The sequence below is a fragment of the Phocoena phocoena genome, chromosome 14 (assembly GCF_963924675.1).
Source record: "Phocoena phocoena chromosome 14, mPhoPho1.1, whole genome shotgun sequence".
NCBI lineage: Eukaryota > Metazoa > Chordata > Mammalia > Artiodactyla > Phocoenidae > Phocoena > Phocoena phocoena.
In genome coordinates, this window is record NC_089232.1 from 45,665,076 (window position 1) to 45,677,924 (window position 12,849).

At 35.4% G+C, this 12,849-nt stretch overlaps 1 protein-coding gene across 1 annotated transcript in view; it reads left to right on the plus strand.

Annotated features, from left to right (window-relative positions):
* PSME4 (proteasome activator subunit 4) overlaps positions 1-12,849 on the plus strand; it is a 101,747-nt gene that overhangs the window by 67,482 nt on the left and 21,416 nt on the right. Inside the window, exons 21-31 of the mRNA XM_065891554.1 lie at positions 3,373-3,428; positions 4,432-4,488; positions 4,717-4,772; positions 4,866-4,964; positions 6,275-6,337; positions 6,620-6,715; positions 8,287-8,418; positions 9,314-9,523; positions 10,916-11,052; positions 12,388-12,441; positions 12,716-12,845. Coding sequence (XP_065747626.1) covers positions 3,373-3,428; positions 4,432-4,488; positions 4,717-4,772; positions 4,866-4,964; positions 6,275-6,337; positions 6,620-6,715; positions 8,287-8,418; positions 9,314-9,523; positions 10,916-11,052; positions 12,388-12,441; positions 12,716-12,845 — 1,090 coding nt within the window. The remainder of the gene's footprint in view (positions 1-3,372; positions 3,429-4,431; positions 4,489-4,716; positions 4,773-4,865; positions 4,965-6,274; positions 6,338-6,619; positions 6,716-8,286; positions 8,419-9,313; positions 9,524-10,915; positions 11,053-12,387; positions 12,442-12,715; positions 12,846-12,849) is intronic.

Below are 12,849 nucleotides of genomic sequence, written 5' to 3' on the forward strand. Positions count from 1 at the left end.
GGCACCTCCAGGAAACTACCCAGCTCTGCTGGGGGAGCTGCACACAGAAAAGGAAACAGTTACTACTCCACGGTGAGTAACCCTGTTTTCTCCTTATTTCACCTTCTGACTGTTTTCATTGATTTTTAAAAAAACTTGTGTGTCAGACATGGAAATAGTTCTTATGCTCCGAGTTAATTTTAAACCTAGCGGTATGTAAGATTCTCTTTACTTGGCAACCTTTTGTTCACATGGTAGAGTCAGAGCCAGCCTTTAATTTGTGTTTATAGCTATTGTTTATGCCCAGGATTGAACTGGATAACAGAACACAGAAATAGGCCCGTTGTCTGTTGTGAAACACTTGTTATCTTGAGGGAAAAAAAAATCTGTTAGTGGCTTGGTTTTTATACCTTTTATGTTTGTTTTCATTTGGGAGGGGAGGGATTTGGAGCAGGGTAGGTTGTTCTTCCACTTACAGAAAGGGAGAATTATTGTTTGCAGTTGTTCCATGACAGTTCACCTAGCCTTCATTTGCATATTTGATTTGTATTGTATATTTTGTTTTTATGTTACTGGTCATTTCTTCCTTTTTCACCATCCTTTCTTTCCCACCAGTGATTATTTTCATCGTTCTACTCTAATCAAATCTAAAGAAGATTGCCATCTAGTGGTACAAATATCATAGATGTAGAAAACGTACAAGTTTTTTGTTTTGTTTTGTTTTTAAAGTGGTACAGATATTAAACACATTTTGTTATAAATTAGGTGGCTTGGTGGTCCTATGTAGTTGCTATGAACCTGATTTAACTTGATTATTATTGTATACATGGTATTATTTGTAATATGTTGTGTTGAAATTATTTGTCATACTTTTATTTTTATATTACTGTTTGTAAAATGAACCAGTGATGAGTAGAATGAATTTCACTCGGGGTGGGGGAGTGATGATATTTTATTTAAATTGTATATATTGCTACTATAGTGTTTAATCAGAATGCAGATCTATAATTGTTGATAGCACTTTAAGTCTACTCAGCTAAGATTATATACATAACTAAAAGTTACAAGAGCAGATTTAAGTATCAGAGAGTACAGCCCAGCACACGTAGACTTAAGATGTGACCACAAAGAGATACAGTTATAAAGTCTTACTTGGGTAATGGATAGACATTTCTTTTAGAAAATTATTCTTCTAAAGATCAGAAGAAATATTTACGTATAAATATGTATTTATACTCAATGAGAAGCATTTGGTGTAAAAGGTGTCAATACAATCAGAGTTTAATTAATTTGTTAGATAAGAAGAGATCAATTAAAGCTGAATCTTAGATAAATAAGCATAAGAGAAACTTGAGATGGATAAGAACAAATAAAGTAAAGCTGAACTGTATGTCTAAACAGATGCCTTCTATACTCTTGAGATGTGTAAGATGTGTTTTAGTTCAGGTTTTAAAAGTAAAAGCCTAAGCCATTTTAATTTAAATCTATTACTTAATATTTTAAAAGCCCACACAGGTTGATATGTTTCTAAATAATAGTAATAAGTGATAGTACTTCATCAACTTTTCTGATAGGGAAACAATTCAGAGTGACACATGGATTTTTAGAATTAGCATCACGGTTCTTAGATGAGACTTGCTATTAAATGTAGTTATAGTGTGATTGGTGTTATTAAAGTCAGAAAGGCGTATAAGAAAAACATTTCAAATTCCCAACTGATAGCCTTTTGTTTGCTTGTTTGATATAGTAAAAAAATTTTCGGGATAGCTTACTACAGTGAATGCTTTTTAAAATGTCATTTGTTAAGAGTAATTTTTGTGACAATAATTAAAATGCATGCTTGGTTCAGTACTGTGTGGTACTAGGTATGGACGGGGTGAGGTACAGTTGTATTCCTACTCTAGGAAACAACTTATGTTTATAGCAGCAGTGAGGGGACATGTACTCTCATGTGATAGCTTGTGGCCAAGTACTTCCCCATGCTTTACCAGGGAAGGCGGAGGGGGGTGGGTAACAGTCTTTCGCCTAACGCTTGTTACTATGTGAGCACAGCCTTTTTTCTCTTTCGTGGTCAAATCTAATTTCAGTAAAGATGTTGGACTTCCCTTGAAATTCATTGTGAAAGAATCTGATTTTATTTTTTAATGACTGGACTCTGGATACATATATATTTTTCAATCATACATAATTTTACAGAATGTTCAAGTTTGCAAGCTGTTGCCGAAAGTTGAAACTTTATGGAATGAAAACCAGATTTTAAGAAGAATCTGAATTTGAAATTCTTGAAATTCTCTGAAAAGCAAATTAGCATTTTATATTATGAAATATTACCATTCTTTGTTTATATTCTGTAGGCTTGGTTTTGAAACTTGGGACAGTACCGTTGCCATCCACATTATGGCAAGGAACATAGTTAAATAATTGGCATTTTAGTCATCTTAATGTTATTACCCATTTAGATAAATTCCAGAATTCATAAAAACCAAATATTAGGGTAGAAATAACTTAATTAATTCAACTTAAAAAAATACAGTACGGGGGAGGGGTATGTTGATTTCAAAATAGTGTTTTCTTCATTACAAGTGTTGTGTAGGTCGTGAATTATGAGCAATAATTATAAATTTTCTATTTATTACTAATTAGCCTTGTATAGGATACGCTTACCCCATGTTTCCTTGGCATTTGTGCCTGTCTTCCTTTTCTTAGAAAGTATTATTGCTTTGTTTGTAAACAGTTATTGAATTGAATCTCATATTTTGAAATAAAGTCTACTTATTTTTCATTAAAGAAAATTTAGATTTCAGATATAAAGGTTCATTATTCCCCAGCAGAATCTGTCCATACATACCTAAAAAATGACTTTTAATGTAGTTTTTTTACATCTGAACATCTTCAAAAGTAGTGGCATTTTACTGCAGATGTCAGGAGAGATCAGTTTAGCTGGTTTTAAGAGGGGTAATGATTATCTAAAGATTATCTAAAGAATACTGTATATTCTACAGTAAAATTTGATGGTGATTTTTTGGTGTCTAGTTTTAACCTTTATTATAACATTGTAAAGCTGACTTTTCCTTGTATAAATGTTTAACATCAGATTTAAGCTTTTACATTTGAGTATTGAATATCAGTGTTATGTTCATTTGGGCAGTGAATTTCCCCCCCCTAAAGTCATTACATTTAATTAACATTTTTTTAAAGATGAATAACACTGTCCTTACTGAAACAGATAGAGCATTAATCTTCAGAAAGCTAGAGTAAAGAATTGAAGTACTGAAGATGAGAGATCTGTGTTTGTTAAAGATCATCATTTAAACATTCTAGCAATGACACTTTTCCCTTTAAGCCTCCTTATTGGTATTATTAATAAATACAAGCATTCTTGTTTTTATACAGGGTACCAAGTATGGTGTCCTTGGAAGAGACAAAGTTGTATACTGGACTTGAATATGGTATGTGAATCCTAATCTGAGTAAATCTGTATGGACTGTTTTCATCACTCACTGCACAAGGGTTAAAATGGGATAATTTTGTAGTTAACAGTTTTTCTAGTCTCTTTTTTATATGTAGAATGAATATTAATTACTTAATATTATCTTTGCTTTTTCTGGAGAAAGTGTGTAATTATTATATAAAGAATAGCCAGTAAAAGATAGATGCTTTCTATGTGCAAAGGCAGACTTTTCATATATTGTAATGCTCATTTATGGTTAGAATTGTTATAGAACTGTTGTATTATACTTGATGTAAACCCTTACCTATTCTAACTATCTTTATAGTATCTTTCTATCACAGTGAGTTAAATTTTATATAAATACTTATGTAAAACATTTTGTGTTAATTTAATGTTCTGAATCTAACATTAATAGAAATTTAGCACACTTCTTTATTGCTGGATTAACATCAGAGTTCATTGCATACATTAATTAGGTGTAGTTTGTTTGTTTGTTTGATTTGGGTCACCACAACTAATTAGAGAATCCTATGCATTTATGGCCTCTAATTAGAGGATAGAGCCTTTGAAATATTGGCAGAGATAGTTTTATCTCCCTCCTCCTTGCCTGCCTAATAAAGTTTTGTAAGCAGGTTCTTATAAATGTGAAGGTTTTAAAAGTTATTCTGTATCATGCCAAGCTACTAACCAACTATGATAAAGACAGACCCATTTGGTTTTTCTTTGTTTTTTTTTTTTTTTTGTTTGTTTATTTTGTTTTAGTTTTTATTGGGGGTATAGTTGATTTACAATGTTGTGTTAGTTTCAGGTGTACAGCAAAGTGAATCTGTTATACATATAAATATATCTCCACTCTTTTTTAGATTCTTTTCCCATATACAGACCCATTTGTTTTTTTCCTGGATACGTTATCTCTTCTTGATATAACTGTTGATATAAACTTCAAAGCTCTGGTCAGCATTCAGTGTGTAAAATGCTTTCTCTCATTTTTTTAAAAATAGATCTATCCAGAGAGAACCACCGAGAAACAATTGCTAGGGTCATAAGGAAACTTCTTAGTAAGTACAAATATGTATTTAATTTATGTTTATTAATAAATATTTAGAAATTTTATTTTATAGCATGTGTGCTTTTACTTAACCATTTTAAAAATCTAAATGGTGAGAATACCAGGCAGTGGTTTTTTTTGGTTCGTTTGTTTTTTGCTCTCCTTCCTTAACCAGTATATCAGGAGTCCTATAGTAATTTAAAATATTTTAACCAAAATTCTTTTCCTCCTATTATAGACCACATACTTAATAATTCAGAAGATGATACCAAGTCCTTGTTTCTTATCATAAAGGTACAGTTGTCACTTAACAGTTGCATAATTGTTAATATGACTGGGTTTGACTTGACGACTCATAAATATAAAATTTGCAATTCTTTGATGCAGATTACTGGAGACCTTTTGCAATTCCAAGGATCTCACAAGCATGAATTTGACTCTCGTTGGAAAAGCTTTAACCTAGTAAAGAAATCAATGGAAAATCGGGTCAGTATTTTCACCTAAAGCTGAATTTTTTTTAAAGGTGTATAATATTGATATAACCACCTGATTTAGCAATTATTTGGCATACAGAGGAAGTTCCCTATAAGTAAAAATAGTAGATTTTCAAATATTATATGATGGTATAATCAAAAGGATCCTAGAAAAATGTACTTCCCTGAGACAAACTCTTCTGTCGATTTCCATGGTAGTCTCTGGACTCTCAATGGCAATTTCAAGTCTGATAACTTGGCAACAGCTTTCTTACCATGTAAGAAACTGAAGGAGTAAAAATAGGAATTGTCCACAGGCATGACTTTAAAGCATTGCATTTTATGTAATCTTATGTTATATTTGGTCTCCAAGAGAAGTCAATACAAGCTTCCCTGGGAGCCTGGAAGAAAGTATACTTAAGTCAGCCATTTGATGTTCATAGCAGTGTTCTTCTATAGGAGACTTTTGTTGAAATTGAGTCTGAAAAGGTTATATGAGTTCATTGTTTAGGCACAGGGTGCTACATATTTTAGACAAAGGGAATGGCATGTGCCAGGGCAGGGAGATGTACAAACATGGCATGCTTTAGCAAACAGTGTTTGTAGGGAAGAGTGGCAGGAGGTAAACTAGGTCATTTCTAGTTTTGCCCAAGAAAATGCTTCAGTTTTACATTCAGCAACGGGTGAGTCATTAGAAGTTCTTAAGTAGATCTGATGTAAATGTTGGAAAGATCATTATTCAATTTGGTGAATTTTGAAAAGCTCTGCCATCGCTGTGAACAATAAGCAGTAAGCGATTGAGACTGGAAGCCGGGAGGCTTTAGTTAAACTATTATAATAGTTCAGATGGGAAAGCACAGCCTGAATCCAGTCACTGGCATTGGGGTGGAGATAAGGTGTTTTTAAAAGAAGATGGAATTGTGGGGACTTGATGACTAATGAGATACAGGTGGGAAAGAGGAACAGTCTGAGTTCCAGACATCTGCCTTTAGTGACTGGATAGAACATTGGGGGTGGGGGAGAGCTTAAAAGATAATTTTTACAAAAATAAAAAATGTTATATTCTGTAGTAAACATACACAACTACCCAGAAAGGCTGTTTATAAATTTAATAGAGTAAAGCAATTTTCTTAGTGGGCTGTTTTTGTATTTTTAGTATTTGACTGAATAAAAGTCTGATGATTTTAGAATAAATGAAATACCTTCAGTACCCACCATCCCATCCTGTACCTTCTTTGAACTAATTTTTTGTTAAGGGATTCAGGGGAACCATTGTTGAAGTCATTTAGGGAAAATGTTGAAGTGTTTGCTACTGTTTTTCAGCTCCATGGGAAAAAGCAACACATCAGAGCACTATTGATTGACAGAGTAATGTTGCAGCATGAGGTAAATAGCTTTTTAAAATCATGATGCCTTTTTTTTTGTCCTGCCGTGCTGCACAGCTTGCGGGATCTCAGTTCCCCAACCAGGGATTAAACCCAGGCCACAGCAGTGAAAGCCCGGAATCCTAACCACTAGCCACCAGGGAACTCCCCACAGTGACTTTTTTAAATGACAGTTTTTCAAATAAATATTTAATTATTGGTGTTACTTCATAATTAAATGAACTTTTAGTAAAAAACTTTGAGATTTGATTTACACTGTTTTGTTTTGTTTTTTTTTTTGTAGCTACGAACACTAACTGTTGAGGGTTGTGAATACAAAAAGGTACATCAGGATATGATTAGAGATCTTCTTCGTTTATCTACAAGTTCATACAGTCAGGTAAGGCTAGTCCAGACAGTCTGGGCATGCCCCCTCTTACCCATTTTGTAACACGCAATCTGAAGTATCCCCATTTTAACAAGGGAATTTAAATAATTTATTGGCAAAGAAAATTTACATTTTAAATGACATATATTCAAACTAATCTTGCTTCTCTTTTTAAAATAATGTTTATTTTTGCTGTTTGTAATTGCTTCTCAAATTTTTTTTAAAAATATATAACTAATGTTGGTAGATAGTGCTAGTGTAATGTTGATGCCACTTAAATTAAATCACATTATGAAGGCCTGTCTGTGACGGCCATATAATTCTTCCTAGGCATTCTGCTTGAGTTCAGGAAGCTGATACCATGTGAATTGTGGGGTCCCTCCTTTCAGGTAGCATAAGACCAAAAATTTATCTCTAAACACAGAGAACTGGGAAAAGTAAAGAGATTCATGTACAGCCAATGATTCTGTCTTTATAAAATAGTGTAAATTAGGAAACCAATCTAACCCAGAGATTTTGCCTAAAGTATTGTTTTAAGAAGTTTGAAATATGTACAGTGTATTGCTTTTATTCATTACTATTTAACTAGTTCATGGATTATAAATTTATACTGAATCTTTTGCTTGGGTTAAAAATATGTGGCCTAGGGCTTCCCTGGTGGCGCAGTGGTTGAGAGTCCGCCTGCCGATGCAGAGGACACGGGTTCGTAACCCGGTCTGGGAAGATCCCACATGCCGCGGAGCGGCTGGGCCCGTGAGCCATGGCCGCTGAACCTGCACATCCAGAGCCTGTACTCCGCAACAGGAGAGGCCACAACAGTGAGAGGCCCTCGTACCGCAAAAAAAAAAATATGTGGCCTGTACTTGAGGCTTGCATTGAAAAGGTTAAGTTGTTCTGTGTTTTGGAAAGTCTTTGATTTTCCTTGTGTAGACACAAGAGAAAATCTGACCCTTCTCATTAAGAGTAACTCAGAATAAAAAGTTTAAATCTGCTGATTATGTTACTGAACAAATGCATATCAGTTCCATTCAGTCTCTCCTTTATCAAAAGGATATTTGAACCAGTGTAACTTTTTTTTTTTTGGCTGTGTTGTTGCTCGCGGGCTTTCTCTAGTTGCAGCAAGTGGGGGCTACTCTTTATTGGGGTGTGCGGGCTTCTCGTTGCAGTGGCTCTTTTTGCAGAGCATGGGCTCTAGATGTGCAGGCCTCAGTAGTTGTGGCATGCGGGTTCAGTAGTTGTGGCTCATGGGCTTAGTTGCTTCACGGCATGTGGTATCTTCCCAGACCAGGGATCGAACCCGTGTCCCCTGCATTGGCAGGAGGATTCTTAACCACTGCGCCACCAGGGAAGTCCCTGAACCAGTGTAACTTAAACCATGGATGTGGTTGGTGGTAATTTGCTTTCCTTCTAATAAAAAGATTATCATTTACTCATTTTTGTTAAGTTATGTGCTTTGTTATATTTTTCTGTTATTACGAAAACATTTAAATTACCACTGCTTTGTTTTAATGATTCATTTAGAAATTTTTTTGTAGTTTGTCTACCATTTAATAAAAGTCATCTGTTAATAACTGTTTCTTTAGGTCAGAAATAAGGCCCAGCAAACATTTTTTGCTGCCTTGGGAGCATATAACTTCTGTTGCAGAGATATCATTCCCCTGGTTTTGGAGTTCTTACGGCCTGATAGGCAAGATGTCACGCAACAGCAGTTCAAGGTATAGGGTTTTTTATTTTGTTTTACTACGAAATTTTTCAAACGTAGAGAAAAGTTGAAAGAATTTCGCAGTAATGGAATTGCTGACCCCCAAGGCAGATGTGTAATTCAAGAATGTTGTAGAGGATCTAACTCATTGGGTGATATGTTGTCGACCTTGTGGAGAGCAGTTTAAATGGACAAAATCAGACAAGTCAAGTAAGCTTAAAATTGGAAACTGTCTATTAGGTCAGTAAAATTGAAGTTACAGTGATCTTATAAGAACTGTAAAGAGGATTAGAGCCCAGGGTGGTTAGGAAGTCAGATTGGAATTGTTCAGGTGAATGTTCAGGAAATAAAATGTTTTGGTACTAATAGCTCTTTTCATTAAAATGGGGTACCTTAGAAAGAGGTACCTACTGTTATCAGAATCATTCTGATTAATTGAGCTCCTATGAGTAAAAAGTACACAGTATAATTAAGTAACCTAGTTTTTATATACTTAGAGAAATACTTGGCAATCAGATTTAACCACAATTTTTAAAATTATTTTGTATGTTATACCCTAAAATGCTAAGAGTGACACATTTCACAGCCTTTATAAATGTAGTAGAGGAGAATTAGAATGGAAGCTATATCCGTAAAAGCAATATCTTCACATTTCTATATTACCTCATTAATAGCCATTCTTTGAGCTAACCCTCTGTTAAATGACTTAGAGAAAATATTACTGGATTGCACTTAAGTGTCAAATTCAGGTTTCTAAAAGTAACGTGTTGAATGTGGGGACCTATTTTATAACCAGTACCAGGCATTTAAATAATCAGTGTTTAGTAAATTTGAAAACAACATGTAAGTGAGTTGGCTACAACTAAACAGTGCCTCTTGTTTCCCATATTGATCATTTTTTCCTGCAGGGTGCCTTGTATTGTCTCCTTGGAAATCACAGCGGTGTATGCTTGGCAAACCTTCATGATTGGGACTGTATTGTACAGACTTGGCCAGCAATTGTTTCTTCTGGGCTTAGCAAAGCAATGTCCCTGGAAAAGCCATCAATAGTGAGGCTGTTTGATGATCTTGCAGAAAAGATTCATCGGCAATATGAAACAATTGGTTTGGACTTCACAGTAAGCAAAATCATTTTTTTAATTCAAATTTTAGTGCAAACATTGCCTTGTCAAAATGCTATCATTTTCTTGTGTTTTTTTAGTAATCATATTCTTGGCATTTGATTCTAATTTTTTTTAAAGCATTAGTACTCTGTTTCCTTTTACTGCTTTAGTGATCATTACTATAGATGGCAGGGTAGCGTAGGAAGTTGGAGCATGGCCAGGAGAGAACTAGGTGGTTTTCTACCAAGAGGCCACAAAGTGTTATTACATTGTTGCATTTACCATTATCCCCTGTATGTCTGCAGCCTCATTTTTCAAAGAGTTGGTTATATTTTAGGAGGTCAGTTCTACTAGTCAAAGTCACAGAAGATTGACCACAGGGTTCCATAATTTATAGTGAAGATTAAAATTGGATGATTTGACAAATGAAAAAGTAAATATCAGGTTCAGTGGAGCTCAAATGGGGAGAGATAGCAGATCATCATCCAAGAATTTTAAAATCCTATTTACACACCCATCAGAATTGGGGATGGGTAGAAGAGGTGTGATTGTGGTTGAATCCCCCTCTTTTCTGCAGTGATTATTTTTGATGTCCATACTCAGTTGTTTTTTTTGTTGTTTTTTGTTTTTTTGCGGTATGCGGGCCTCTCACTGCCGTGGCCCCTCCCGTTGTGGAGCACAGGCTCCGGACTCGCAGGCCCAGTGGCCATGGCACACGGGCCCAGCCGCTCCGAGGCATGTGGGATCCTCCCGGACCAGGGCATGAACCCGTGTCCCCTGCATCGGCAGGCGGACTCTCAACCACTGCGCCACCAGGGAAGCCCCATACTCAGTTTTAAAAACCACTGCTCTAAATGTATTCCTTTTCTGCAAAACATACTCTTGCTATTTGTAACTGTTGTTAGATTATGCTTTCTTTTTTAAAATTTTTTAAAAATTGACATGTAATTCACATACCAAAAAATTCACATTTTGAACACAACAGTTGTGTGCTGTTATATACTATTGTGAATATATATATATATATATATATATATATATTCACAATAGTATATTCTCAGGGTTGTACAACCATCACTACTCTAATTCTAGAACACTGTAATTACTCAGAAAAAGAAACCCTGTACCCAATAATTTTTTTAAATTAGTTTTTATTGGAGTATAGTTGCTTTACCTGTACCCAATAATAATTGCTTCCCATTCATTCCCCCATACCCCTAGCCCCTGGAAACCACTAATCTACCTTTTTTCTCTGTGAATTTGCCTATTATGGACATTTCATCTAAATGGAATTATACAGTTTGTGGCCTTTGGTATCTGGCTTCTGTCACTCAGTATATTGTTGTGAAGATTCATCCACGGTATTTCAGTACTTCATTTTCCTCCCTGGCTTTTCTTTTTAATAAGATTCCAAAGTCATGTGTCGGAATAGCAGAATTACTTCAACAATCAAAAAACCCGTCTATCAAACAGATAATGCTTAGCTCAGAAAAAATTAAAGAAGGACTTAAACGCCAACAAGAAAGGAATGCTGATGCCCTAAGGTAATTATGAATGCCTACTTATCGTGACATATAACTTTATAGATAGTAGGTTTTAAATATCTCTAAAATATAGATGCACTGTAACTACCTAATGAAATTTACACACTGATTCTGAAGAGATACCAAAATGTTAAGAGGTAATTATTGTGAAGATCTCTGATTGTCACTTTCAGCTATGGAGGTAGAAAACACCATCTCACAATAAAATTATCTTTTTAAATTATTTATTTATTTAATTTGGTTGCACTGGGTCTTAGTTGTGGCAGGTGGGCTCCTTAGTTGCAGCTCAAGGGCCCCTTAGTTGCAGCACACGGGCTCCTTAGTTGTGGCAGGCAGACTCCTTAATTGTGGCATGCGAACTCTTAGTCTCAGTATGCATGTGGGATCTAGTTCCCTGACCAGGGATCAAACCTGGGCCCCCTGCATTGGGAGCGTGGAGTCTTATCCACTGCACCACCAGGGAAGTCCCTAAAGTTATCTTAATATCATATGTTTTTTTCAACATGAATTGATTTTTCTTGTAGTACACATATCCCACTCATTAAATCTTAAATTCAAGTTCAACACGTTTATCTCTTCATATCTCTTATAATAACTTTCTGATCGATAACATTTATACAAATTTGTTACTAGGATATTAGTAAACTGCCTTCAGATTTTTGGGACCAAAACACTTCAATGGTAACACTGAAGCAGGAGCCTTCCTAACTTTATTTTTTTCTTTGCCGTATGAATATGCTTATTAATTTTTTTCTAACAGTTCTGTATAAATAATAAACTTTACAGCCTACCTCATGTATACCTGGGTTGTTACATAGGTAGACCACTCCTAACCAATTGATTACTACTCACAAATTTACTTTTGAATGTCCACTCAGGAATGGTTGAGTTGCTCAGTGTACTTAGCACTTTTTTTTTTTTTTCCTCTGCCTTTCATTTTCTTTTCCCAGGGTTAGGCATCTGCTTTCACTCTGGCTTTCTTCTCATCAGACCCTTTATAGTCTGGTGATGAGAAGAGGAGGGTGAATTTGAATTTATATTACATTATTTGATGTTCATCTTAGTTTTGTTTTGTTTTGTTTTGTTTTTGTGGTGCACGGGCCTCTCACTGTTGGGGCTTCTCCCGTTGCAGAGCACAGGCTCCGGACGCGCAGGCTCAGCGGCCGTGGCTCATGGGCCTAGCCACTCCGCGGCATGTGGGATCTTCCTGGACCGGGGCACGAACCCGTGTCCCCTGCATCGACAGGCGGACTCTCAACCACTGTGCCACCGGGGGAGCCCCATCTTAGTATTTTATTAAAACAATACCTTACCTGAATTTTTTTTTTTTTTAAGGAACTATGAAAATTTGATAAACACTTTGCTAGATGGTGTGGAGCAGAGAAATTTGTAAGTGCAAAAATATATTTTTTTAATTCTCAAACTTTTATCTTCAGTATTATAGGAGGTTTCTACCCTGAAGGCCATGAATGACTGTCAGAAAATTGTAGTCTGATTCATGAGTTTAGAAAGTATGGGGCTGATGATAGGAGCAGTATTTTTCAATATACCTATTTTGATTCTTGGGAAACTTAAAATTATAATGTTTCCAATACAGGGTTGTTTTTTTAAAGTGATTTTATGAATGATGTGTTTTGTGATTCCCCCCCACTCCCCTTTTCAGGCCCTGGAAATTTGAACATATAGGCATTGGGCTTTTGTCTCTACTTTTGAGAGATGACCGAGTGTTACCGCTTCGTGCCATACGTTTTTTTGTTGAGAATCTCAACCACGATGCAATTGTAGTTCGAAAGGTAG